We start from the raw sequence: 25,796 nt of genomic DNA on the forward strand, positions 1-25,796 counted from the left end.
TAAGGTGGAGAAGCTTATAAATTCCAATAAAAAGTTGAAGGCATATTTTTTTTTATTTTATGCTAGCAACCCACAAAAATAATTATGTGACATTGATCACATCATTGTAAAATAAATTAAATCATAATACCAATGTAGCCAACTATATTAATGAATATATCTGCAATTGTTATGTGGATCCAATAAATTATTTTATCAGATTACAATGATTAAACTTTTTGCCGCCTGTGCTGATTTCTTGCAAACAATGGAAGCTATGCTGTGGAAACATCGGATGTAAGCAACTTGTATGTCAATATGTCAACGAGAGTCAAGCGCTAATACTGACATGTTGTAGATGTGAGAAATTAGTATCGTATGCTTGAGTAATAAATAACAATGGCTGTAAATATCTACACAGATTAACACTAGAAATAAATGCACCGAACAAAGTGAGGTTTCTCTCGACTGAACTATACAGAAACATTGTCGTGGTTGTCATACACGCTTTTATTAGCTTCACCTGTGTGTTTGTAGATTTGGTCTTAAAAGTTAAACAATTGCTTTTATCCGTATTATGAAACAAGTTCCTTTTTTTAATCAATAATTTAACAAGTTTATTTAATTAAATAATACTACAAACATTTTTCCATGTATGAAAATGGAACCTGTTGTTAATTTTTTCAACCCATTCGGGACCCGTGTTAAACACTTTATGCACTATCAATTACATTGCGAAGGTTTTGTCTATAAGCGTGCAATTATATGAAACGTTTCGTGTAGTCAAAGCACTAACTAGCAAAGACTCAGTGACGCGTGACGCAGCGCCAGAGGACCCTCTTGTCACCCGATCCCTCAGGTCCTGCGCACTGAGCCGTGCGGCGGATGCAACCCAACATTAACTGTACGCACTACACACCTTGTGTCCTCGACCGCAACAAGCCTCCTTATTTTGTTTAAAGCTTCCCTACACCCTAGTTTTCCAGTAGCTCTTCTCGTGTGAGTTACAAATATCATCGAAAAGAGCAAATTGAAAATATGCACCAACTACTTATATTTTACATATGACATTTAATGAAAGCAGAACTAATACTACTATTGCAGATAGCAGGGCTAAAATGATCACTTTCGGTGAATCCTATGATTCATATCCTATTGATGCTATTGATCCTAATATGAAAGTTTTCATTTTCAAGATGGATACTGAGAAAAATACTTACACACTTATTAGTAGGTAAGACTTACTACTACTAAATATGTATTTTTGTTTCTTATTTTTACACGCCGCTCCTAAACACTGTGGAAGTGCACTATGCAGTCCACTGCAATGTAATGAACAGCTTATTAATTATGAATTCAAATACTTATTAAAACAAAGTTTTAAAGTCTGCAAGGCGCGCGTGCGGAACTCCGCACAAAAAGTGTTGGAAAGAATGGCCTTTGTTTGCGAGCTCTTACTTCACGTTATCACATGAAAGCTAAACCGTATAATTAAAATATTACGTTATAAAACATATTCAATATCTTTTGATGGGAATTGCTTATTGGTGCATCACAAAAAAATCAAATGTTTAGTTGGCGTTATTCAATCCTTATTTATTGTGTCACGTACCTAAGGCACTTAGAGTGTGATTAAACTAATTGGATTTTTAAATGCAATGAAGCGTATTTTACTTCACGAAATTATCTTTAACTGGATTAGTACATAATGCCCTACCACAGTCGACAGATAATTTAATACCATACTAGTTACCACAAAATCTTGCGAGTATAGTTAAAAAAACGGCATGCATTTTCAACCATTTTTGCGAGTTAGATACTCTGTTATTCAACGTGAATATTTTGATGTCAAAAATATTGTGTGTGCTATGAAACGTTTTCACGGTTATGATGAACCGCTATACAACAATACACAAATGTAGAGCTTCCCGTTGCATCGTTACGCATGGGCCACGCACGTTACCGTGCGCTGCGATCTGCTCTCTGTTGAGTAGGTTATGGATCTCGCGACATCGCCGTTGTACTAAACATAGCTGTGATTTGTGAATGTCCAATTATGGACTGTTAAAAGTTCATGGCTATTCTGTACTATAAATAGGTGGATATCAGACAAAGCGCTTTAAGGCAATTTGCATTTACCGCCTAGAATCTAGATAAAATTAGCGAATACTCCCATCGTGGAAAAATGGTGGAAATACCTGGTAGGTACAGAAAAATCAATACAAGCTTTATAACAATTAGAATGGCGCTAAATATTACCTAGAACCATTCTAGTCCACAACCCTAACTAGCACACGATGAATAATTAACAAAAAAAACTCCCAAGAACGCCTAGCATACACGAGAAATAAAATAATTAGTCATATGTAATGCAAGGGTTGGTAGCTAGCTATTTTTATAGTATGCGACCATTGATTTTCTGAGTGCTAGTATTTTTCAACATTTCTGAGTTCGCCTCATATATATGGCTTTAAGTGTAGTTTGGAATGACATCTGGTCTATCTGTTTTTATTAAAACAGCTAGAATGTTGAACTTTCTGACACTTCATGCTAGATCTAGCCCTGTGTTTACTGTTTGCCCCGTGCGCATCACGTGACCGCAACCCGCGTATGATGTAGAAATCAAGAAGGGTTGTTGGCCTCAATTACTGACAATGTCGGCCATTGTACTGGCATAATGCACTACCGCAGGAACAAGTGTTATGCAAATCGCTTCAAAATTAATTGCCTGAAACTAGGTACCCAGGTATTATTGAGACATTGATTAGGAACGGTTTAAGATACGGTTGTTTTATGCAGCTCTTCTATTTATTGCAATTGCAAATTGTAATATTAGAATTTTTAGATTTAGATTTCTTTATTTACTACCCGTAAGCGCAATTTAAAGCACATAGTTTTTTTTTAATACTACCTCAGAACCTCACTTAACATGTCCCGAAGGAAAGATTTGACCATTTAAGAAAATTTGACCATTATGTAACTTGGTCTATAGGTTGCGCACAAGTCGCCGATTTAAATTTAATTTGGTACAAAGATACCGATACGACCCGAGAAAGGTAACGGGAACCTAAGGGTAAAACTCCGGGACTGTCATTTTGTCTGTCTATGTGGGCGAAGCTAGTCATAGGTTTATTATTCTAAATTCTATTACACGCTTTCATTTACAATAACGTAGTAATCACAGTAGTTCAATTATTACAATAATTTATTTTTAATCTTAACTAGATATGATAGAAAAAATATGTTCCTGTCCGTTTGAATGACGTTATTTGGAGTTTGCGACATTTTAGAATGAAATGATTTTTAAACTCAAAAAGGTCAATACTTTGAAAAGCAAAAAATGCAGTTATTTGAATTTTTATTGAAATAAAAAAACAAGTCGCTTAAAGTTTTGAACCGGTAGAGAAATAAAATAACGGTAGAAGCAAAAATTAACTGCAATGAAAAATTGGGTTTATTTTAATTGTTAAATTATGCAATGTTGTTCCAGAACACTTATTAAAATATTATTTATTTTAAAATTCACAATCAGGTTCAGATAGAAAGTAACATGAACATGAAGTAACCTAATAATAATTAATAATAACCTTGTTCCTACTCAATAATAAAAGTAAAATATATAAATAAAATAATAATAAATACTTAACTAGAATATTATGTTTTAACTTACGTTTTGGTAAAAATGGTGCACCAATTATCCTTAAATCCAATAACAACAATAATTGTACAAACTTTCCAATTTTTCACAAAACCGCGAAAATTGAGATTTAAGAAAGAAGCACAGATAAAAATATAAAAGTTAAAGCAGACTTGACACAATTAAAAAAAATAAAAAAGTAAATACAGGTACTGCACAGTTTATACACGTGTAGTGAAATATTATAATTTTACGGAGTCGTTGTCTACGTCTATCCAAACCGGTGTCAAAAGACTGCACTGGCCCGTGGCCGTTGCGTTTCGCTCAGTGATTGACTGGGGATAAGGGGCTGGGGTGATTCGCCTGGCTGGCCATAAGGGTTTCATCAGTCAGGTTGGCAAGCACCTGTTCAAGCTTGTTTAACCGACACCACGTTCCCAAAATTGACGATTCTCAAATCGTGGCAGAATTTAGGTAAGATAGAGATAATTTGAAACATTATGCCCGTATGAATTTTTATTATGAGTAGTAGCAACTACTAGTAGAGACGAATAGAACTTAATTATGTTTCAATCTCACAAATCAGTCTAGTGTTAACTTGAGCCAAAATGTGTGATTTATAAAACCTTACAGTATATGATCCTTTGCAGTAATAAAAATATTAAATGTATGTTAAGCTTCAAGATATTATATAATATGTGCTAATTTGATAATGTCTTGAAAATACTAATGCTGTGTGTGTATATGACAACAACAACTAAAAGAAAACAAGCAGGTAATGAAATACTGGACTCAAATTATAGGACATTGGTAAACTATCAAACTAAACTGAAACATTTTATTCAATTCTAAAAACTCGTTGTTACCTTTCTACATTGATAGAAACCCAAGATGCATACTCTTTTCTGAAACGTTCGAATAATATGAGCGCAATATTCCAAATTAAGCGCTTATTTAAAAATGGTCTTGTACCACTTACGTCTAGGCGCACTCGCCGAAAACTAGGTACCATGCAATGTAAAAATATTACTCAAAACTTTAAAAATATTATGCCAAGAATGTAACAAAACGATAGGATATCGTGTTTTCCGTAAGTAATATTATGCATCGATAAGTTTTTGTTGTATTAATTAATAAATATAGGCAGAAATGTATAATTCTGACTGAAAAATCTTCATACAACGGCTAATGAATAGGGAATATTTCAATGGTCGCTTTGTTTTAACATCATTTTTCACGAAAAAAAAAAATGATTTTGATTGAACATTTTTATTATTTATATATATTAATATATTCTTAGCGACATTTAAACAGAATCAAATTAAATTTGTCATTAGGCATTACGCACGTACATAACATAACAATTAACTTTTACTCATTTTTGTTACCTTTTAAATTTTTTTTAGGTATATAATGCCTAGGTATTTATTTAAGTTGGTATGAATATTTATTTATTTATGAATTTGAAAGAGGCAAGTGGCAACATTCAATTTAAACGTCAGTCTAAAATACCAAAGCAATTTGTTGAAATGATTTGGTTGTTATTTTTTAGCAAAAGTTATTTTAAATGGTTTTAAATATACGTTTAAAGTCTTACATTTACTGACATGAATTTTTTAAAGGCTGCATAACTTTTGATATATGCAAATACCTGTGAAAATGACTGAAGTTGGTATAGTAAACTTAGAAAAGGAGGATAAGTATTTAGAAAATAATGGTGGTATTGTAAATATAAAGAATGAAGAGGCAGTAACAATAAAGCGAGAGCCTGTTGAGTGTGGTTTATGTTTAGAAAGAAGTGTAGACCACACGGACATTAACACGAAGACCAACGCCGGGACTTCATTACATGTTTATCTTTCTAAATATACCTCGGTGGATCTCACCAGCTCAGAAACTGTCTCCAAAGCAATATGTAAAAACTGTTACGAATTGATAAACATCCTCGAGCAGACGGAATCAGAGTATTTGAAGCTTAAAGAAAATTTTGAATCTATAATTAGTAAAAATCCCTTGTTTGTGGTACAAGTGACTAATGTAGAGTTTGTTAAGAATGAATCGTCCGAAAAAGCTCACAATAATGTGAATAATTCAGATTCAGAAGATGAGCCACTATCATTAACAAAGAGAAAACGCAACCAGAAATGTGTTTCTAGAAAAAACTATGTCGCAGAGACCAACAAAAGAAAAACTAAACAAAAAATTAATAAAGACAGGTAATCAATGCATATATCTTTTTAGGCCTCAAAATAATTGTGATGTTTTATTCAGTTTCTACAATTTAACTCTTCTTCATATGTCAGTTTGAAAAACTATAATTTGCCCATAATTAATGAATTTTTAGAAAGTTACTATGTTTTTTTATATCAATATTAGTCAATTTTTGATGTAACCGATGTATGTTACATATATTTCAACTTAAAATGTAGTCACTACATAGCCCAGTAAGTCAACAGGCAACAACAACAGATAAAACAATCTGAATCTTACTATTACTTGGTATTGCATGTGATAGCAAGCAATTATTATCTTTCATATGGAATATTTCTGTCAGCCATTTGGCTCATCATTTCCTGACACTGAGTGATTAGTGGCACAGGTACAGGGAGGTTTGAAACATTTAAAAACAAGTCCATTGATGTTTGGATTGTGTCTTTTGAAGTGATAGGAATTACTTTATATATGTGTTGTGTATTTAGATTTTTTAGCACTCTCATAGTAAGCCTATATGTAACTATTATTTGTTTGTTAATTATAATTGGTATTTGGAAGATACCCCAAAATCTTCTTGCCTAAAAACTTAGTATATTGTCTTTATTTGATGACAAAGTTTTGTTAGATTTTGGTAAAAGGTGTGCCTGCAAAATGCAGTAGCAATTGGAAAATAAACTATTATTATTAACACTATAATTGGTGCACAAAATTATGAAATAAGAAACACCATCTTTGATTTAATTTTATATTTACTTTTTGTAGGCAGTTTGAGTATTTGTTTAATATAGTTTAAGTTTAAATGTTAATAGATATTGATTCATTACAGTTACTGTGGCAATTTTTACTGGTTTGTAAAAATTCAGTTCAAATAAGTGTAAAATTTGTTGGCCGTGACGGTTTGTTTGCATTCTTTATCTCAATAAGTCAGCCTTTCTTTAAATTTAAAAGTGGTGCTAATGACCTAAGTGTTTTTATCAACTGACTTCAAAATAAAGAGGAGGTTTCAAATCAATAGTATAATGTTTTGTTTGTGTTTTTTACTTCATAGCTTTTTACTGTCATAATTGATTTTTATGATTCTTATTTATTTGCCTCCCATGTGTTCAGTTTAAATTTGATATGTTTCTGACAATGTGAAAGCAGTTTAGAAATTTTGTTAAAATAATGATTATTTTGGAAATTGTACATTTTAATTACAACTGTTACATATTCCATACATCTGATGTAATGTTTGCCTTGCAGCTGGAACTGCAAAGAATGCAATGAGCGGGGAGAAAAGGGGGGCCAACAGGCTCTTATCTCGCACATGTTGCTCAACCACATTCAGCTTGCTCCCATACATGTGGACGTCATCAAGAAAGAAGATGAGAAGTAAGTCCACAATGGTTCTACATTGTATGAGATTGGTGGCTTCTGGATTAATTATTGTGTTGTTTTTTTTTGTTACATTATTATTAATGCTTTTTTAATTGTTTATTTTCTAACAGTTATCATTAAATTTTCCTCTAATGGGGAAATCAGCTGTGCACAAAAGTTAAAATAAAGGTAGAAATGGTAAAAGCTGCAGTAAGCCTCAGCTATTAGATATAGCTTAAGTTACTTTTTTCAGGTTGTTCAGGCAATATATTGAAAATAGAAATACATCCTAATAATTTCCATAAATTTTATTAAATATCTACCTGTTGCTTTGCCCGCGTTGTTGTAAAGAATTTTCATGGTACAAACCTTTATTTCATTGACAGCTGTGCATCGATAGATCACTATGTCAGTCAGTCAGTCCATGTTGAGTTTTATATACAAGTATATAGAAAGACATGATTAAAATGAACTCATAAAAATAATAGATGCGTCACTTGTAATAACTTTCAAAAACAAAGAGGAGGAAATCAGCTATTTGAAGTCACTGGCAGCCAAGTCCAATGATAGGAGATAGATACTACAAAGTTTCAGTTACTACATACCCATTTACTTTGCTTGGTTGGCATCAACTTCAAATAGATGAGTGGGTAGCGCTTTCACTAGTTATATAAACTTATTTTCTGTTTTTGATTGATTAATACCCACGGGGACAGGTGCATGCGAGACAAGAGCCAGGTCAATCTTTCCTATGACTACGCGGAAAAGCCGCAGGCGCAAAGCAAGTTTTAGTTTAAAAATGATTTATTTAAATTTCCAGAACAGAAAGTCCAGAACATAGTACATTTGAAGATGTATTCAAGGTTGAAATAGAAGGATTTGATGATGATGATTACATACCGGAAGAGGATATAGAGGACAGCAAGTGTAAGACTAAGCAGAGAGGCAGGAAAAAGGGGCCTCTGACGGGCCGCAAACGTCAACCCAAGGATCAGTGCTATGCTTGCGATAAGTGTGACGCTAAATACACATCTATGGGTATAGTGTTCTGTTAATTTATTATTTTTGTACATTTCAAACAGTGAAAGAAATTTTGTAATCAGTCCAATAGTTTTTGAGATTAGTGTGTTCAAACAATCAGATAAATTCTTTAATTTTTTTTAAATCAGTGTTTTGTGAATTTAAGGGTTGATTGATTGTACACATCATGAATAATTAAAATAAATTTCTCTCTAAGTTTTTTCCTGTCAAAGTAATATCATTATCATGTCTTAATTGTCCCAAGTTACATAATATTGTATATGTTGAGTACCATACTAATATTGTTACTGAAAGTCTGTGATGATTTTGATGATAATTGGCAAAACAGAACTGAACAGATTTTGATGGTACTTTGCTGTAACTTTTGTACGAGAAGCACATAAGATATGGTAGAAATGGTAATTTTGGTCGTGGTGTCGTGTGGGATAGCTAGTGTTGATATGTGTGCGTTGTCGCGTGGGTTGCAGTGCGGCTGGCGCACCACAAGCAGAAGCACGAGGACGACTCCAAGCCGCCCTACATCTGCGAGGTGTGCGGCGCGCACTACAAGCACAAGCGCGCCTGTGACATACACGTCGCGCTGCATAAAGGTGTGTACGCGCCGCTCCCCCGCCACTCCCGCACCACTCCCGCACCACTCCCGCACCACTCCCCGCCACTATCCCGCCACTATCCCGCCACTATCCCGCCATAATCCCGCCACAAAAGTGAAACACAAAGAGTTTTTGAGGAAACTAACCTTCTAGTTTAGGTTAGCAACATGAAACATTATTTCAATGATTACGTTGTTATAACGATGGATCGCTGCCTAATATATTTTGCTTTAACATTTATATATTGTATTCTACGCTTCAGTGTATATAAAATTAACTTAAAAGTGTCGTCAAGTGAGTCCGTTAAATTTTAGATTATCAATGATAGAAGATTTATTGCTAATCAGTAACATAAGCATAATATGTGCAATATAGACAGTAGAATTATAATAATTTAACTATATTTGTAACGTTTCCAGGAATAAGCGACTGGAAGTGCGAAGAGTGCAATAAACTGTTTCCGTCGAAGGGAGCCTTGCAGAGGCACAACAATATCCACACCGGCAAGCTTAACTATCAGGTACATAGTATTTTTATTTTCCTGTGATTTGCACACTTTTGGGATCGATTCATATACATGTGTCGTATGCATAGTTTGAAATGAGTGGCGACATTGAGCGTTAAGGGGGTCGGGTGTCGGGTGTTGCGTTGCAGTGCGACCTGTGCGGCAAGTCGTTCATCCACACGTCGTCGTTCAAGATGCACAAGCTGTCGCACTCGGGCGTGAAGCCGCACTCGTGCGACGTGTGCGGGCTGGCGCTCATGACGCGCTCGCACCTCAAGCGGCACAAGCGCGTGCACAGCGGCGAGAAGCGCCACGAGTGCGCCGTCTGCGGCAAGCGCTTCTCCGAGAGGTACACTACACTGTGTGTCTCACTCACTCCTACGGGATACTACATTTTGTTGATCACTATCTAGACAGTCTATGACATTGTATTTATTATTATTTTTGATTTATTATCATTATGTTCCTGTTTAAAATATTTTTAATTTTAAATATTTACCAGCACACAAGTTAATTTTGATTATCTTCTTATTTTTTAATCGATATTTCAGGATACCTGACAACTTATGTAGAAGTTATGTCTTGTTGATTAGGTAGAGGACATTATTTATATTTATTTCCTGTCATTAGACTTTTTTGTCCTTATGTTCCCATGATAGTCTTAAAGAATTTCTAAATTAATCTAAGTGTTATTTTAAATGAGAAACATGTACAGGTACAACCTGTTGGCGCACAGCAAGTCGCACGCGGGCGGCGCGGCGGGCGCGGGGGCGGGGGCGGGCGGCGCGGGCCCGGGGGCGGGGGCGGGGGCGGGGGACGCGCCCGAGCGCCGCAGGATGTTCCGCTGCACCTTCTGCCAGGAGCGCTTCGAGAGGAGGTGGGTTACTATGACTTCATTATTAAAAAGTAACAAAAAAGTATGTATTTTCATGTTGTTTTGCAATATCGTAGAAACGGTAATCAAGTAATCATGTAGCAATCAAGAGAATTTAATTTGAATTTTGCTAGTACTGCAAATTGGTATGTAATTTTTATAATTCAAAAGAAAAGAGAAATAATGGTGTGCGTGTACAGGTACATGCTGGAGCGGCACGTGTCGTGCGCGCACGGGCGCTCGCTGGAGCGGCCGCCGCCCACGCCGCGCAACACCATGAGCAAACTGCTCAAGGCGCAGGCGCAGCGCCGCGCCGCGCACGCCGCGCACTCCGCGCACGCTGCGCACGCCGCACACGCCAGGGACAGTGAGTATACGCACGCAAACACTTACGCAAACACTTACGCACACGCACGCACACACGCACGCACACACGCACGCACACACACACACACGCACACACACACACACGCACACACACACGCACACATACGCACGCTCCCAAGAATGCGTGCGCGCGTACGCACATTACAAATGAAACAAATGCAACCTATAGGTAAACAAAATTAATTGAAAAAACGAAATGTATTTATACATTATTATGCAATCTTTTTTTTTATTCCTTCACAAAATAAACAATTTATTTAAATCCATGCTTATGTATTTTTTTTTATTATTTTCAGATTCAGACACCAAGGACTCACGAAGCCCCGAGACTAGGACATCACCTGTCACCGTTCAGAAGCTAGTGTCACATATATGTATGTTATCCACTTCCTACCTCTAGTCTAATCTTAGCCAGATAAAGCCAGCTAAGAATAATGATTAATGTAAAATCTATCCAGTAAGGATTACTAATATTATAAATGCGAAAGCAACTCAGTCTTCTACCTTTTTCTTTTTAATACGCAAAGGCAAAGCTGCTGGCGTAAAGTTAGTAATATAATGAAGGTAAAAGTGTGACAGTTTGTTTTTTTTTACCTTTTAACCGTTGTGAATCTTCGCATTCCCATTCAAATGTATAATTTCTCCAAAAGTGTTGACTTGTTTGAACTCGTAAAAATCACAGATAAACGTTTTTTCTACTGATTACAATTATGTTAAAGTTGAACATTGAACAGTCTGTTAATTCCTGTGACAGCGACATCAACGGATCCAATCAATGCTTGGACCAACGTGTATACGGCAGAGTTCGCGCTGCGGCAAGAGTACTCGCAGTAGCTCCACACGGCACCACCGACACATGAACCTTTCACATATTATGGAGCTATGATTAAGAGGGTTGGATTGGTCGTTATGCAATACTTTATATTTCTCTTAAACTGAGGGTATTCTTTATTTCAATTTTCTTTAATTGTATAAGTTATTATACTTTTTTCCGGCATTTAATGTTATCAAGTATTTTATATTTGAGATTATTCATAAATAACTTTTAAAAAAGAAGCTCCTTGTTGTTTAAGTAGCACAATAATAATTAGTTTTAGTAGTAGTTAATTTTCCTTTTGCCTTTTAATTTACACTATAGTAGATTTTTTAAAGGATAATACTGTTTGTTTTTAATTTGTTTTCAATAATTATGTTTGAATCAATTCATATTATTACTTGAATAATAATTGTAAATATTTTGAGATAGGAACAATATTAGAGTTATTATAAAGTTATAAAAATAAAAATAATAGTTATAAATTTATGATTATTAAAATATTCTCAAAGTATACTTATTTTTATACTTAATTAATGTACAGAGATGCACGATTCAGACTGTCCCTTATTTGCTGTAAGATACATTATTATTGTAAATTATGGATCAGATATTAAACTGTATATTACATAAGTACATGACTATTAAATAAAACATTCACAAATATATTTGACTTATTTTATTTAAACTCGGTATACATACCTATCGTTTTAGTTGCATTGATGGTACTATAAAACTAGGTACTGCTTTTATAAAACTTACGAGTTTATATGGTGAAACTTAAAGTTACGGCTGCAAATAAAAAAACGAATTAAGAATGTTTCAAAAATATTCCTTTTTAGAGCTGAATAATTTGTGTTGTTACTCCGCTAGTTATAATAAATATTTCCCCATACATATTTGCATTATGATAATTTCATAAACATTAATGATATTAAAAAAAAGCACCAAAGCAGTGGTGGCTCAGTGGTGAGAACCTCGGACTTCAAAATCGATAAGTGTGGGTTCGAGACCGGGCGAGCGTGCAGGAAATAAATTGATTTTTCAATTTATCTGCGCATGTGGATAACATCACCACTGCTTAAACGGTGAAGGAAAACATCGTGAGGAAACCGGCATGTCCAAGAATCAAAAGTTCGACGACATGTGACATCTGCCAACCCGCACTTGGTCAGCGTGGTGGATTATGGCCTGAACCCTCATAGGAGGCCTGTGTCCCAGCAGTGGGAACATATAAGGGCTGATGATGATAATGATATTAAAAAGGTTCTTATTTGATTTTCAATTTTCATTGACAGTGACAGTTGTTATTCGATTCATTCAAATAAATTCGGGTATGGTGACATGTCAGTAGTAGGACACATTGTCATTTGTCAGACGTTATAATTAATTCCTATATATTATGTTATCTGTATTAATACTTAACCTGTGTTTACTCTTATCTGTGCATATAGACAATTACCGAAAAGTGAAAGATAACTTTGATAAAAACGAGACAATACTATATTTGTAAAAGAAAACAAAAAAAAAGAAAAAATTTAACACACAATGGCTGAAAAATACAAGGACAGTGATATTACAATACGCGAGGCTCAACCTGAGGATATGGAAGCTGTTGCTGAAATGATACAAGTAAAATATATATTTATTTCTGAAAATAAGTTTTTTTATAATGTTATTTAAGTTTTACCATGTATAGGAACTCGCTGACTTCGAGAAAATGCCCGATGGACCAAAATTATCGGTAAAAGGTATAGTTCAATCATTTCTAAAAGGCTGGGTAAGCCTATAATAAAAATAATTTATTAAGTAGTCTATATTTTCAGTATAGAAAAAAGTGAATTTTATTATCGCGTAATGTTTACATTAAAGTTTATTACAAGAGTGAAAATGTCTGTACTAATATAAAATTCCGGTCAACTCATACATAAGATTATTACAATTCCAGATCTCCAGCGAGATGGTTTCGGATCCAAGTCTCCGGCATTTCAGTGCTTAGTGGCTGAGGTAACAAACGCTCATAAGCCAGTGGTTGGGTATGCACTGTACTTCCCCACATACTCCACCTGGCAGGGCCGAGCTATGATGCTGGAGGACCTGTATGTCAGGTCCAGTGAGCGGAAAAGGGGAGTCGGGAAAAAGTTGTTTAATGCTGTTGCTAAGGTTGGATGTATTCATGTTTTATGTTATCATAGATAATAATTGCGAAAATAAATGAGAATTAATAAAAAGATGGTGAAGAAAATAAATTACAGATGTTTTATATTGTTTAGCTAGAATTTTTATCAACTTGTACTGTACACAATCCAAATCTGTATAACAAACTTTGTTTTATGAACTTACTGAATCTGTACTGTACTGTACAGAATCAGAATACTGAGATTAATTTTATGTGTTGCTTAATAAAAGATTATCAACTGCCCTAATGAAATAACTAAACATTTCAGCAAGCCTCATCCTCTGGTTGCTCTCGCCTAGAGTTCCATGTGTTAGAATGGAATGATGCCCGCTCATTCTACGAGCGCAAGGGGGCAGTGAACCTCACCAACACAGAGCAGTGGTGCTACTACCGTTTGGCGGGGGATGCTCTGCACCAAGCTGCTAATGAAGCTTAATTGGTCCTTCATTTAACATTATCTGTACTGTATTGCCGGGGTCCAAAGCCACTGGCTATCATTAAGATGTTACAATTTGTGACTGGTAATGCTTCTAATAATCTTAATCATATTTAATACATATGTCTCAGATTATTAAGATATCAACATTACAAGATTAAGATTTTAATATAAAATATTTCCAGCAATCACATGCTTATTTAATGATCTAAATACTAATATATTCTAAACATATAAAATTGTCAATATGGAAATGTGCCTTGAATATAAATTCGACACACGTTTTTTCGTTTTAGTAGGTGTCATAATGAAATGAAACAAAAGGTGATTGTGTGCTCAAATGTATTTCATGTAATTTTGTACATTTACCCAACTCTATATAACATTTGACTTACAAGAGAGATCGTAAAATACAATTCTGTGATAATAGTAACAAATAAACTGTTGTAAGTACCTATTCATTCGTTTTATTTTACACTACTATGTACATCTCGTAATAAATGCTTTCTAACTAAACCTAATTATACCTACCAACATTGTGCCACTTAAGGAATTGGAAGATATATGTGAATGCTTGGACCACTCCAAAAATATTTACAGCACCAAGTCTTATATTATATAACTGATGAACTAATGCTTCTATCAAGTATAATCATTTTGTTGTTTACCATCTATTTTATTATTGTTTGAACATAAAATGCCAATCGATTTTATAATGAGCTTATCTATAGCAGATAACAAACATCAATATTTGTTGGTCCATTAACATTTATTTATTTTAATAATAGATAAAATTAATTCAATATATTTCGATAATCAACCATCAATAGACTAGTGTTAAAAGCAAAGGAACTTTAAAAAGAAATGATTAAGCGGGGGTGTACACTAGCTAACGTCGCTCAGACGGTACGGAGGTATGTTCAACAATGACATCCATTAGTTACAAAGTGAAAACCTTACAATTAGAGCTTATAGTACAACTATATAACGACAACAGCTATTCAGTCGAATAATTTTACATATCATACAAAGCTGTGCCTGAACACAATGTCCTGGCAAGTTTATTTCAGTAACTTACTCAACTTTTGGGAATATTTGCACGGTACCTATTTATTCTTTTTTTTTCAATACATACAAACATTAAATATAGGTAAGGTACGTTTGTATGTCGCGTTCTGGAATTATAGTAACTGGTTTTAAAATCGTAAATGTACTTCATTTATGGTGACGATGATCGGTGAAATGGACAAATTCACACTTCAAAGTTCAGTTTCTGTTACTGTTTATATTTTAAACTAAATTTAAACTAAAGTATACGGCTAAACTACTTCAGTCAAGGACATATCATGAATATGCTTTTGACATTTGATTGGATGAGCCGATTAAGTTAATTTAATTCGAACGGCTCGAAGGGGTTGAATAGACGCAGTCAATAAATATAAATTCTGTCGCGACTCTCGACTTCAGGAATTTTTTCGGCTATCAATGTGCATCCTGCCTGAATTGACTACTCAATGCGTATACGTAGTGACGTGCGCCGCGCTGCTACGTGGACGCCATGAGCTTGGCGTGTGCGGTCACGTTGCGCTGGTGCAGGAACCCGCTGCCTTCCTCCTCTTCGCCGTTACCCAGCCCATACTGTATCGAAACAGAATTTAAATCAGTTGAAATATTGAGTAACGCTCTACAACAAGTTATTTAAAATGATATTTAAATGTTTTTGATTTGTTTTTTTGAAAATTCATGCTAAATAGTTTATTTTTTTGTTGATTCATTGTTTTACATAATATTTCAATTTATATTTAGCACACAACAACTTATCTTAGCTAATACTTAAAATGTAAAATATGAATATTTATAAACGTAAAATTAAAAAAAATGACAATTTGAAAGATCGTTAGATTGTTATTCAATATTTGTAGGGAAATTGCAAAACGTCGCAATGAAAAGTGGGTATGAACTAGAAACGAATAAGTAGTGAGGTGGCTGACCTGCAGCGCGTGCAGGTAGTGCTGCTGCGAGTGGTAGGGCCCGTTGGCGGAGTGCGAATAGCCCTCGTAGCCGGCCGCCGCGCTGGGCTCGCTCTTGATGTTGAACAGCGACGGCGTGGACAGGAACGCCGTGCTGGACGGGATCGCAAGCGGGTACTGCGCCTGCGCGTGCGCGTGCCCGTGCGTGTGGGCGTGGGCATGCGCGTGCGCGTGTGCGTGCGCGTGCGTGTGTGCGTGCGGCGACGCGCTGCTCTGCGGCAGCGCCTCGCGCGGGCTCTTCGAGTGCGACATGGACGCCGTGAGAGGCAGCGGCATTTCGGCTATGCTCGATTTGCTATCTGTAATTTTAATAGTTAAATGAATACAAGTGAAGTTTATAGCATTGGATACATTTTAAGAATGATGGATAATATCTACTTGAAATAATTTCCTAGAACACTTTAAGAGATTGACTGTTAATTCTGCCTATAAAATTAGATTTCAAAATTAATGCTATCACTCATGAATATTGTTCCTCATTAAGTTTTGTTTTTAAGTAGTTAATTGAAAATAATGCTTTACAACTCTTACCGTCCATGCTGGGAGAGCCTTGTCCGTCCTTCTTAGGCGCGTCCTGCGGCGGTTTCGTGCCGTTTGCTGACTTTTTGGGCTTTCTCTTCCTGGTTTGAATGCCATCCTTCCTCATCGCCAGCGGTCTGGAAACAGCGGTTTGAAATTTAAAACAATTCTTTGTGATAACGTAGAGAGGTTTCTTCTTTAACGTCTTTTTGTTCAACATTTAAAGTCTATTTGTTCTGTGTCTAGTAAACGTTGACATTATTTTGTAATATATGATTTAAAGCAATTTCATATCTACAAAGAATTACCTTAACTTTGTAAAGCTATGTACAATTAATTCTTCTTATAATTGCATTAATTGCAAGAGATAGATGTAACATTATCTCCAATGGATAAAGGATTAAGATAAAGGAAGAAGTGAAGTTTTAAAAACATTCTATAGGTACCCATTTTAGCCGCTAGCCGATCAGCAATCCTTAGTTATTTTATAAATAAGAAAATGTGTATTTTTGTCTTCCTTTCACGTGGCAACGGAGCTATTATATGATATCAATTCCGTCTCCAAAGATATTGAGGAGGCTGTAAATGACATAGGCTATTGCGGTGAAACACATTTTTCCCATCGAAATTTTCTTTGGTGATGCCGTGGGTAGAAAGCTAGTAAGTGCCTGATATATTTTAAACTTAAAATGAAACAAACATTTTTTGTTAGGAATCTTACCGGTTAATCCCATGCAGCTTGTAGTAGAGGCCGCACGCGTTACACACGGGCTCGCCGTCGTTGTTGCGGCGCCACAGTGTGGTGTTGCGCGAGCCGCAGTTGGTGCAGCACTGGCCGTGCCGCCGCGCCGCCGACTGCAACACGCTGCACGGTTAGCGCGCTCGCACAAGGCGGAGGGACCGAATTATATACAACATATACATTTGACGGTAGGGTTTTATGATAAGCTTTCCCGGTGCAAACTGGCCCGATTCGTGCTAAATTTTAGAGTGGTCTATGGTCCAAATGTTCGTGATTATTATAATAAATAAGCAATAGTTATTGGACAAAGTTAAGCTTATGTTATACTATGACCATCGTCAGATAGGTTAGCTTTAGAACATACGTGGGTTAATTATAAAGTCAAAAATGTTATGTATTAAATAAGATCCTCTTTAATAGCCTAGGTACCTACACTAATCTATTGTGGCACTGCCTTATAATCGATATGCTTACTTTAGAATTTCATTCAAAAGTGTTTTTTACATTTCTGCGATGGTTTGAAAATTATGGTGGTTCACCTATCCAGAGATCCTACTAATATAAAAAGATATTTTGAATTGATACAACTATCTTGTCTACACACCTACGTAACAAGCTTCTTGTGATTGTACATTGTGTCCAAACTATCCAAACCCCATTTATACAAAATACAAATATTGCATTTGTTTAAACCTAATTAAACCCACTCTAACCTGATGAGAACGCCTATGTTACTGCATACTGAGATGGATACCAATGTTGTTAAAGGCAAAAAGTTTATATTCCTATATAAAGGAAATTCAACATTTCGTCATTCGCATTCAACAGATTTTGGAAAATAAGTATCTTGTCAAGGAAATACGTTTATTATTAACTAATTATGTAGGAAGGTATCCACTTACTACCTCAAACATGTATTTATAATTTTATAACCTAAACCACCTTCAATTATTCTGACAAATTAAAAAAAAATCAGTTAATAAACGTAAATCATAATTTGTGGCGGTTGGTTTTTGTATTGACTTAAACAATCATTTGCTTATCATATATCTACCTATCCACCTATATTCCAATGTACTTTCAAGATTAATTGATATGATTCAAAAGCCCCCACAGAATAAGTGAGACCTCATACCTAAGCACATTGGAAATTAATTCATCTTCAACGAATTGTTTACAAAATGTACACACATTTGTTGAGCTCAATATAGATATTATAATATGGAACCACCACCAATTTTCATAACAAGTTAGTTCCGATAAAATTCATATCAAACACAATGTTACATTTGCGAAAAGTTGTCGATCGATAGGCTAATTATCCGGCTGCTCGTTATACCCATCACCATGTTTACTATCGCAAGATGGAGATATTTATGCGCATTGTCGGCGGTTAGGTTACTGTGGCGGCCGCCAATGGCGCGCGCCGGCGCGGGCGGGGTCGCGCGCCATTGGCCGCCGCGCGCCGCCGGGCCTCCTCCGCGCGGCTATCTCTCGGCTCTCCTCCTTGCCTCCTTATCGTATTAAGTGATTTATACAATTTTCATCGTCCGCATAATACGTTAAGGGGCCGGCGATCAAAAAGTATGTGCAGGGTTTTACATGAGTTATAGGGCGCCTTTTAACGTTTGGGGGGTGACTACGGGGTGCGAGCGAGTGGAAGGGGCGCGGGGCGGAAACAAGGGAGCGGTAGCGTGTATACTAGCTCGGGAAGCGTTAGAGTAAAGAAACGTGCGTGGTGGTGTTAGTTGCATGCACTAGTCTACACGCCACCGACTCACCTTCTTCATGCCTCGCGCCATGCCCTCATTCATCCACCGCTGCACGGAGCCGTCCTTATAGAAGCGCGTGAGCAGCTCGGCGTCGGCACCTGAACAAGACGAGGCGATTAGAGAGGGCGCTGCGACTTACCAGCCTCTTGCTGGGTTTAACGAGCGGGCGGTTAACTCCGTTGATCTTGTGGTACAGGCCGCACGCGTTGCACAGGTAGTGGCCCGTGGAGTCGCGCCGCCACAGCGGCGTGTTGTTGGCGCCGCAGTTGACGCACTCGCGCCCCTCCTCGTACGGCTCCAGCACGCCATCTGCGCTCACCACCAACCGGTCACGTCACCGCAGCGCGCTCGCAGCGCTGGCTGCTGCCAGGGCGCACTAAGCGCTTTGCAACTCCATACGACTATCGCTTATGCTAACTCTACATTGGTATCTACCTCTCGTATGGTTGTACCGAATTTACCTACTCTTTTAAATCACAGAAGATGGAAATTGATGATTTAATCAGTAAAAAAGTGTTTACCTACTACTAATATTATAATAGGTTTATCCTTTTCCTCAACATAAATATTTTAAATAGAAAAAAATAAAAGTGTAGTCTGAAGGTAGAATGATATATTTATGTATTTATATTCATCTCAGATCAGATCTCAAATGTAAACATATTCCTACGGGACCAGTTATATTCTTAGAAAAGAACGTGTCTATCATTTTATCCAAAGAGTACAGTGACAAATGAGTTAGCATGCGCTATTAAAATCGCGATAGCTGTAAACAAAGGTATCGATGTCCACATCCATAGTGCCCTATCAGTGCGGTTACAAAGTTAACGCCTTATCTCTTCTAAGAAACGTAAATAGGAACAATAACAGTAACAGTAGGTAGCGTTATCGGCCGGCCGCGGCCGCCCGACCGCCCGACCGCCCGACCGCGTCTTGTTTGCTCACCCAAATCCGTCCTAGACATTATGCTTATCAATAACATTCATTTGATAACGGACTCATTACTGCAAGATACACTGGAGCGAATAGCTTAGATAAATGTTTGCAGTTTAACTGTTTTTCATTAATGTTAAAAACATCTATAATTGCAATTGAAAGGTTTACGTGACTCCAGAGTATGCTGTCGAATATAGTGATGAACAGGGAAAATAATATTAACCACTATATCCCAATTAGCCCCGAACAAAACAATTCAAATTGTAGAGTGTAGGATACTTTAAAAAAATTGAAGCTTTAAACAAGTATTGTCCTTTATAAAAGAAAAGTAAATAAGGTATAAAATAATGACCCAAATCTAACAATTGACGACAAAACAATAATCTATAAGGACATAATACGAGTATATTTCTGTACAAAACTGTCAAATTTTAATCAAGCTTATTTCTTAATTATCCTTAAACTGTTATTAGATAACAAAATAATAAATGATGAAATTAATCCGTATAATTAATAGTATAATTTAGCAATTGTAGCCAATAGGTACTGACGTAAAGAGTCCCCGCATGACGCAAGGACATTGTATTATTTGTTGTAACAAACAACGGTTAACAGATTGCGCTATCTGCGCTCGCGCACTTTGCGGTTGGGATTTCACAAGAGTGGCTAATCGAGCCACTTCGATTATGTTTCCCTATTTATCGTTGGATTTCAGCCATAACAAATAGGTAATTACAGGAAGCTAAGAAATGTTTATGAAGGCAAGTTGAAGTCAGAGACGAATCAAATTAAAATCTTTAACTTATCGGTTTACTAAAACCAGTATCCTAGTAGTTCACGGTGATCTAAACCTAATGCCGAAACACTACTCGAGATACGTAAATGTAAAACAATCAAAACTTTACACATGTCTACGTCAAATTTATAAATAACTTATGATGATTTGAGTTGACAAGTTTAATGTAAACTTCAACAAATCAGACTAACTCGAAAGCCCCAACATAATTGCTATATTTAGAGCAGTATCAGTAGTTGACGTTACTTCGAGGGTCAAGCTTTACTCATCTGTTAAATGCCTTGTCATTGAAACCACAGGACTGATTATTCCTTAGTCCTCGGCCGGCGTGACGTCAGCCGGTGGGGATGTCCGCACGATTACCTACTTTCTTAATATTCGATTAAACATTTGTCACAAAGCGTATTCATGGGTATTTTTGGTAAGTAGGTTCCTAAACATTAAATTTTCCTGGAGCTTTACAATGGATTTCATTTGAACCGTTTATGTTGATAACCCTGCCGTTACAAGTTTTATTGATAGGATCTACTCTATACTCTGTATAGTCTATGATTTGAAGTGTTTTAAAGTAAGTAAAACAAATAAGTACAACTGCTATGGCATATTTTCAAGTGTCCCAGAGCGGGTTCACATCCAATCGGAGAAGATCAAGGCCATTTAACGATCGACGGATTAAATCGAAGTAATAAAAAAAGATAACGTTTTATAAGTCGCTTCACAATTTGCAATGTTGTGTAGGTTCCCATAACCTATTTACATATAAGTACCTACTTATTGTTCCAAATAAAAGCCCTAGTGAATTTCATATTAATCAAACTTATATTACAAAAATATGTTTCATGCTTACTGTAGAATTTAAAATAAGATGTCACATAAATGATTGTATAGTAAATTTACAGTGAATATACATACATATATAAAAAAGATCATAATTATAGATGACATTGGAAGACGTGTTTTATTGTAATTTGGAAGTAAATTTTATTTTAAATTAAGTTGAAGTGTAAAATTATTCCAAAAAATTTTTGCACGTTTTTAACAGCTAGTTGTGTGAAGGCCAATTATAATAATAGCAATCTGTATTCGAGTTTTAACAAATAATTAATTTGCTACATGCATACTTCATACATGTACCTATATTTGGAATAGGTACAACTATTCGAAAATGTATTTGTTTCAGATCGTTTGTTCGATTTCATCATTATAGATATCATAAAGTGAATACACTTTATTTCGTGTTTTTTGTTATTAATTTCGTTGCTGTTACATTTCATTCATAACACAGGTGATGTTTTTGTGTATAAAAAAGTTACGTCAATCTACAAAAAAATATTTACATATCCGATTTCCTTCTGTCTTTTCTGTCAGTAGTAGTAGTTATATATTTAATTTTCTCATACTCAACTTATGGCAAATAAAACGTAATTATCTTTTTATATTCTGAGACCAGTTTAGACGAGTCAAGTACCTAAGCAAATAAAAATACATACAGATTATAAGAGATAAGCGTCTTATATATCTACTGGTCCTATTTTCCTTTATTAATTTCTGGCTCCTACCTTTAAGGATATTTATAAGTAAGATATAGGAACTTTTTCCTTTTATATATAGATTGTACAGTTTTTTAGTGAATGTTAACTACATAAGATATAATTAAATAGGAAAAAATATAAACAACGTTTTATAACAAGTAGTTGCATAATGCAAATTTCTTACCACCTCGAATGATGGAATGTACAAGTCAAAAAAGGGTTGAGGGAGGGAAACTTAAAACTCCTCGTTTACTTAATTTAATTTAAACAACTTTTCGGTTATCAGTCATTTCACCTGAAGTTAAATGACTGAATTATCTAATCTATTTACAAAGAGTTTATTTACAAGCAGCCTCATTTTGTATTTTTATAGCTATAAAATTTTCTTCAAATATATTATTTGGTAAACATATATGACAGAGTTTCTAAACCAAAATGAGTGTCAAACTGAAGCTATCTAACATGTTATTTATCTTTTGAAGAATACACATAACAGCTAAACACAAGTATAAGTGCGTCGGTCTCACCGTAGGCGGGCGGGCGCTGCAGCGCGTCGTAGGGCGCGCACCAGGACCCCATCACCATGTTCTGTCCGTACAGGCCGCCGGCCACCGACCCCACGCCGCCCACGCTGCCTCCACCTGCAACACGTCTTTTATTACCTTCCTATCTACACTAGTACCTAAAACTCTCATACATTTATCCACAAGTTTGCCTGAATTGAGTATGTAGGCTATATAAATTAATCATCTTCGGCAGTGCGAAGATTTTTTGCATGATTGATTGTTTATCAAATAAGCTACATAAGTAAATTTTTTCATCCGCAGAAAACTATATATCTATATCTATAATACCCCTATGCCTAATTAACAAAAACAATATATGTATATTTTCATATTGCCTGCTAGTATTATTTATATTTCTTAGTACGCGCAATAAAACTTGAGTGTGCGTGACAACTGAGAAATTTGATACAAAAATTAAAAGCCTTAAGGCTCTGACATTTTCAACTCTTGCGCGAAAAGAAACATAATCGATTTCGAAGAAAATGCTGCGTTTGTAGAGTTATTATGGCCAGACCATAGGACATGGATTCGTGTAGAATAACCTCTATATCTGTGTATCACGCTAGCGTGTGTGCATATAAGCTCCTAAACGTACGCATCATCAATTTCGGTAAATACGCTGGAAAATAAAAGTACAATATTATTGTCCATGTTATATGACAATCTACAGCATAATATAATACAGCTTATGTTAAATGTAGCTATTTAGCTATTATATGAACTATTATATTTATATATTATATGAACTTTACTTTAGTCGCTGCTTTTTAAAGGTTTACAGTACATATAAAGATAAAAAGAAATGAAATCACAGATAAGTAGATGAGTCAGTTAAAGTTTTTAAAATGCTCGCTTTATCCACAGATAACATAATACAGTACTTTATAGATCTATTCTTCATTTAAGTTCCGTGAAGTTTAGTAAAGTAAGAACTGTCTCAAAGTCTTTTATAAAAAGGAACATATTAATAGTTACCACGAATAATAATTGCATTTCTATTGCTAAACAACAATCCGTTTAGCTTATCAATATGGCAATACAAGATACCTATAAAAATTATACAGAATTATCTATGTAAATTCTGTAAATCGCAAACAATAAATTAATATGAATTTTAGTATCGCAATGTTAAACAAAACAACTGTTTAAAAGTTTTTACAAAATATCTAAACTTAACTTAATCATGCCGTTATCTCGTTGAGTCACACATGACTTTATCGTTGTGTTTAAAACAATATTTTATTCATTATATAACATAATAATCCATAACTATAAGTTTGATAGTTAAAAAAATAGGGTGAAATATTTTACAGGTACTGTTTCAATAAGACTATGTTCCTATTACCAAAGTACTCCTCAGCTCTATCAACAAAACAGATTCGAAACTTGTCGTAGGTCTTGCTCCATATAGCGCACGTGACTTATCATTTTAAAAAAATTTACTGACTTTATACTTATTATATTCAACATGTTGTAAACAAACCTTCATGGTATAACTGTAAATTGTAAAAATATTTACATTGTATATTTATCATTTAGATTATACTATCATATACAAACCTGCTAGCAAGACAATATTCTGCAAAATACTCTCCGTGAGAGGGATATCCATTTTCACGTAAAGATGGCGCAAGTGATAAGATATGCGAGATAACGAGCACTATCGAGTGAACAATGGCGATTGGCGAGCGGACACGACCCTTCGGGTAAAGGTCACGGCGCGAACTGACCGAGCGGGAGCGTATCAATCACTTACTCACACTGTCAGCTGTATTGTGCTCCAAGTTACAAACTTACGTGTTTGCGTACGTGCTCACATCTACATGAATATTCAACGATTGAATATTGAAATTTGCTGTACAGATCGAGCGTGCGAAAGGCGTTGTGCGAACAATAAAACAATATCATTATATCAATAACTGCAGCACTATCGCCGCTCCTGCATTATATACCCAATCTATTGTAACGTGTATTACGCAATGCGTTGTATAACGCTTACTTCTTGCCTAATTCATGATGAATGCGGATTATCATTTAAACAACAAAAAGTTGGGTGCATATCATAACAAATTTTATGTTATTATTGCTAAGGTCTATTCTGCAATCTACACAACCAAAATCTCGCTAAAGAGTCTAGGGTGATTAAGCTAAACATTTCAATCCCGCCATCGCTCATCACGCGCGCCACAGCCGTGTTATCCTCAAAACTGAAATTCATCAAAATAGATCGCACGCAAACAGCAGTTTATCCCGAAAGGAAAAGTTTATCGTTCGGGGAATGAGTGCAGATAGACTGACTCAGTCCTGCGGCTTTGTGTGCGCAACCAACCAACCAACCAACCTTGCCGCAATCGGCCTACTTGTAGAATTACAGATAAGCTTAACCTGAAACCGTTTCACTTTATTTCCAAAATGATGTTAATTGTGCCACTTTACGTTTTTTTCTTCAAATCCAAAGATAAAGAGAAACTATCACAATACAAACAAATGGGCTTTTTACTATGAATACTAATGTAATAATATAAACTTTTTCCTTAATCTCGTTAAAATTGTCATGTTTTTTTTTTGACAGTAATTGTTGCTGTCTTATCTCAATTCAAGGATGGATTTCGAACACAACGTTTGCATTTGATGAGATGCTACGACTGCTCTAAGTGCTCATGATTATGATTCTCTGTAAAGAGTCTACCAGTCTACTTATATACTTATATTTATTTATGCCATTTACTTTGTATTATATGTTAACACTACAACAAACGCTTTGTATATTATAATAATAAGAATGCTAGTTTTTACAATTTTCTAGTATCAGTGACATTGAAGACTTTTCTAATGACGTATCAGATTTCTTAAGCGTTTTATATTTTACGCTTAATATCTGCGATGTG

General features: G+C 35.5%; 4 protein-coding genes across 7 annotated transcripts in view; 2 read left to right on the forward strand and 2 right to left on the reverse strand.

Moving 5' to 3' along the window:
* LOC119829865 (protocadherin-16) overlaps positions 1-3,934 on the reverse strand; it is a 20,009-nt gene extending 16,075 nt beyond the window's left edge. Inside the window, exon 1 of the mRNA XM_038352564.1 lies at positions 3,650-3,934. The gene's annotated coding sequence lies outside the window, so the exon portion shown is untranslated. The remainder of the gene's footprint in view (positions 1-3,649) is intronic.
* Positions 3,935-5,117: 1,183 nt separating this feature from the next.
* LOC119830079 (zinc finger protein Xfin-like) lies at positions 5,118-11,482 on the forward strand. The gene is made up of 10 exons (XM_038352933.1): positions 5,118-5,832; positions 7,073-7,201; positions 8,007-8,224; positions 8,695-8,817; positions 9,240-9,340; positions 9,475-9,674; positions 10,041-10,202; positions 10,400-10,566; positions 10,883-10,960; positions 11,341-11,482. Exons 1-10 carry the CDS (start codon positions 5,258-5,260, stop codon positions 11,418-11,420), a joined length of 1,833 nt encoding a protein of 610 aa, XP_038208861.1. The 5' UTR covers positions 5,118-5,257; the 3' UTR covers positions 11,421-11,482.
* A 1,276-nt stretch (positions 11,483-12,758) lies between these two features.
* Positions 12,759-14,470, forward strand: LOC119830004 (thialysine N-epsilon-acetyltransferase). Its single transcript, XM_038352805.1, has 4 exons — positions 12,759-13,032; positions 13,100-13,151; positions 13,349-13,563; positions 13,848-14,470. The coding sequence occupies exons 1-4, from the start codon at positions 12,949-12,951 to the stop codon at positions 14,013-14,015; spliced, it is 519 nt and encodes a 172-aa protein (XP_038208733.1). The 5' UTR covers positions 12,759-12,948; the 3' UTR covers positions 14,016-14,470.
* The window catches only part of LOC119830002 (GATA-binding factor A-like), a 43,154-nt gene continuing 31,703 nt past the window's right edge, over positions 14,346-25,796 (reverse strand). Inside the window, exons 1-7 of one of the 4 annotated variants that reach the window (XM_038352804.1) lie at positions 24,469-24,629; positions 22,870-22,983; positions 19,088-19,176; positions 17,286-17,419; positions 16,577-16,701; positions 16,007-16,344; positions 14,346-15,653 (exon numbers count right to left, since the gene is read on the reverse strand). In XM_038352804.1, coding sequence (XP_038208732.1) covers positions 15,561-15,653; positions 16,007-16,344; positions 16,577-16,701; positions 17,286-17,419; positions 19,088-19,176; positions 22,870-22,983; positions 24,469-24,520 — 945 coding nt within the window. In that variant the 5' untranslated portion in view covers positions 24,521-24,629 and the 3' untranslated portion in view covers positions 14,346-15,560. Of the gene's footprint in view, positions 15,654-16,006; positions 16,345-16,576; positions 16,702-17,285; positions 17,420-19,087; positions 19,177-19,217; positions 19,388-22,869; positions 22,984-24,468; positions 24,630-25,796 lie in introns of those variants that run through there. The other 3 variants (XM_038352803.1, XM_038352802.1, XM_038352801.1) reach the window with 3 other exon arrangements.

The sequence above is a fragment of the Zerene cesonia genome, chromosome 11, assembly GCF_012273895.1.
Source record: "Zerene cesonia ecotype Mississippi chromosome 11, Zerene_cesonia_1.1, whole genome shotgun sequence".
Taxonomy (NCBI): domain Eukaryota; kingdom Metazoa; phylum Arthropoda; class Insecta; order Lepidoptera; family Pieridae; genus Zerene; species Zerene cesonia.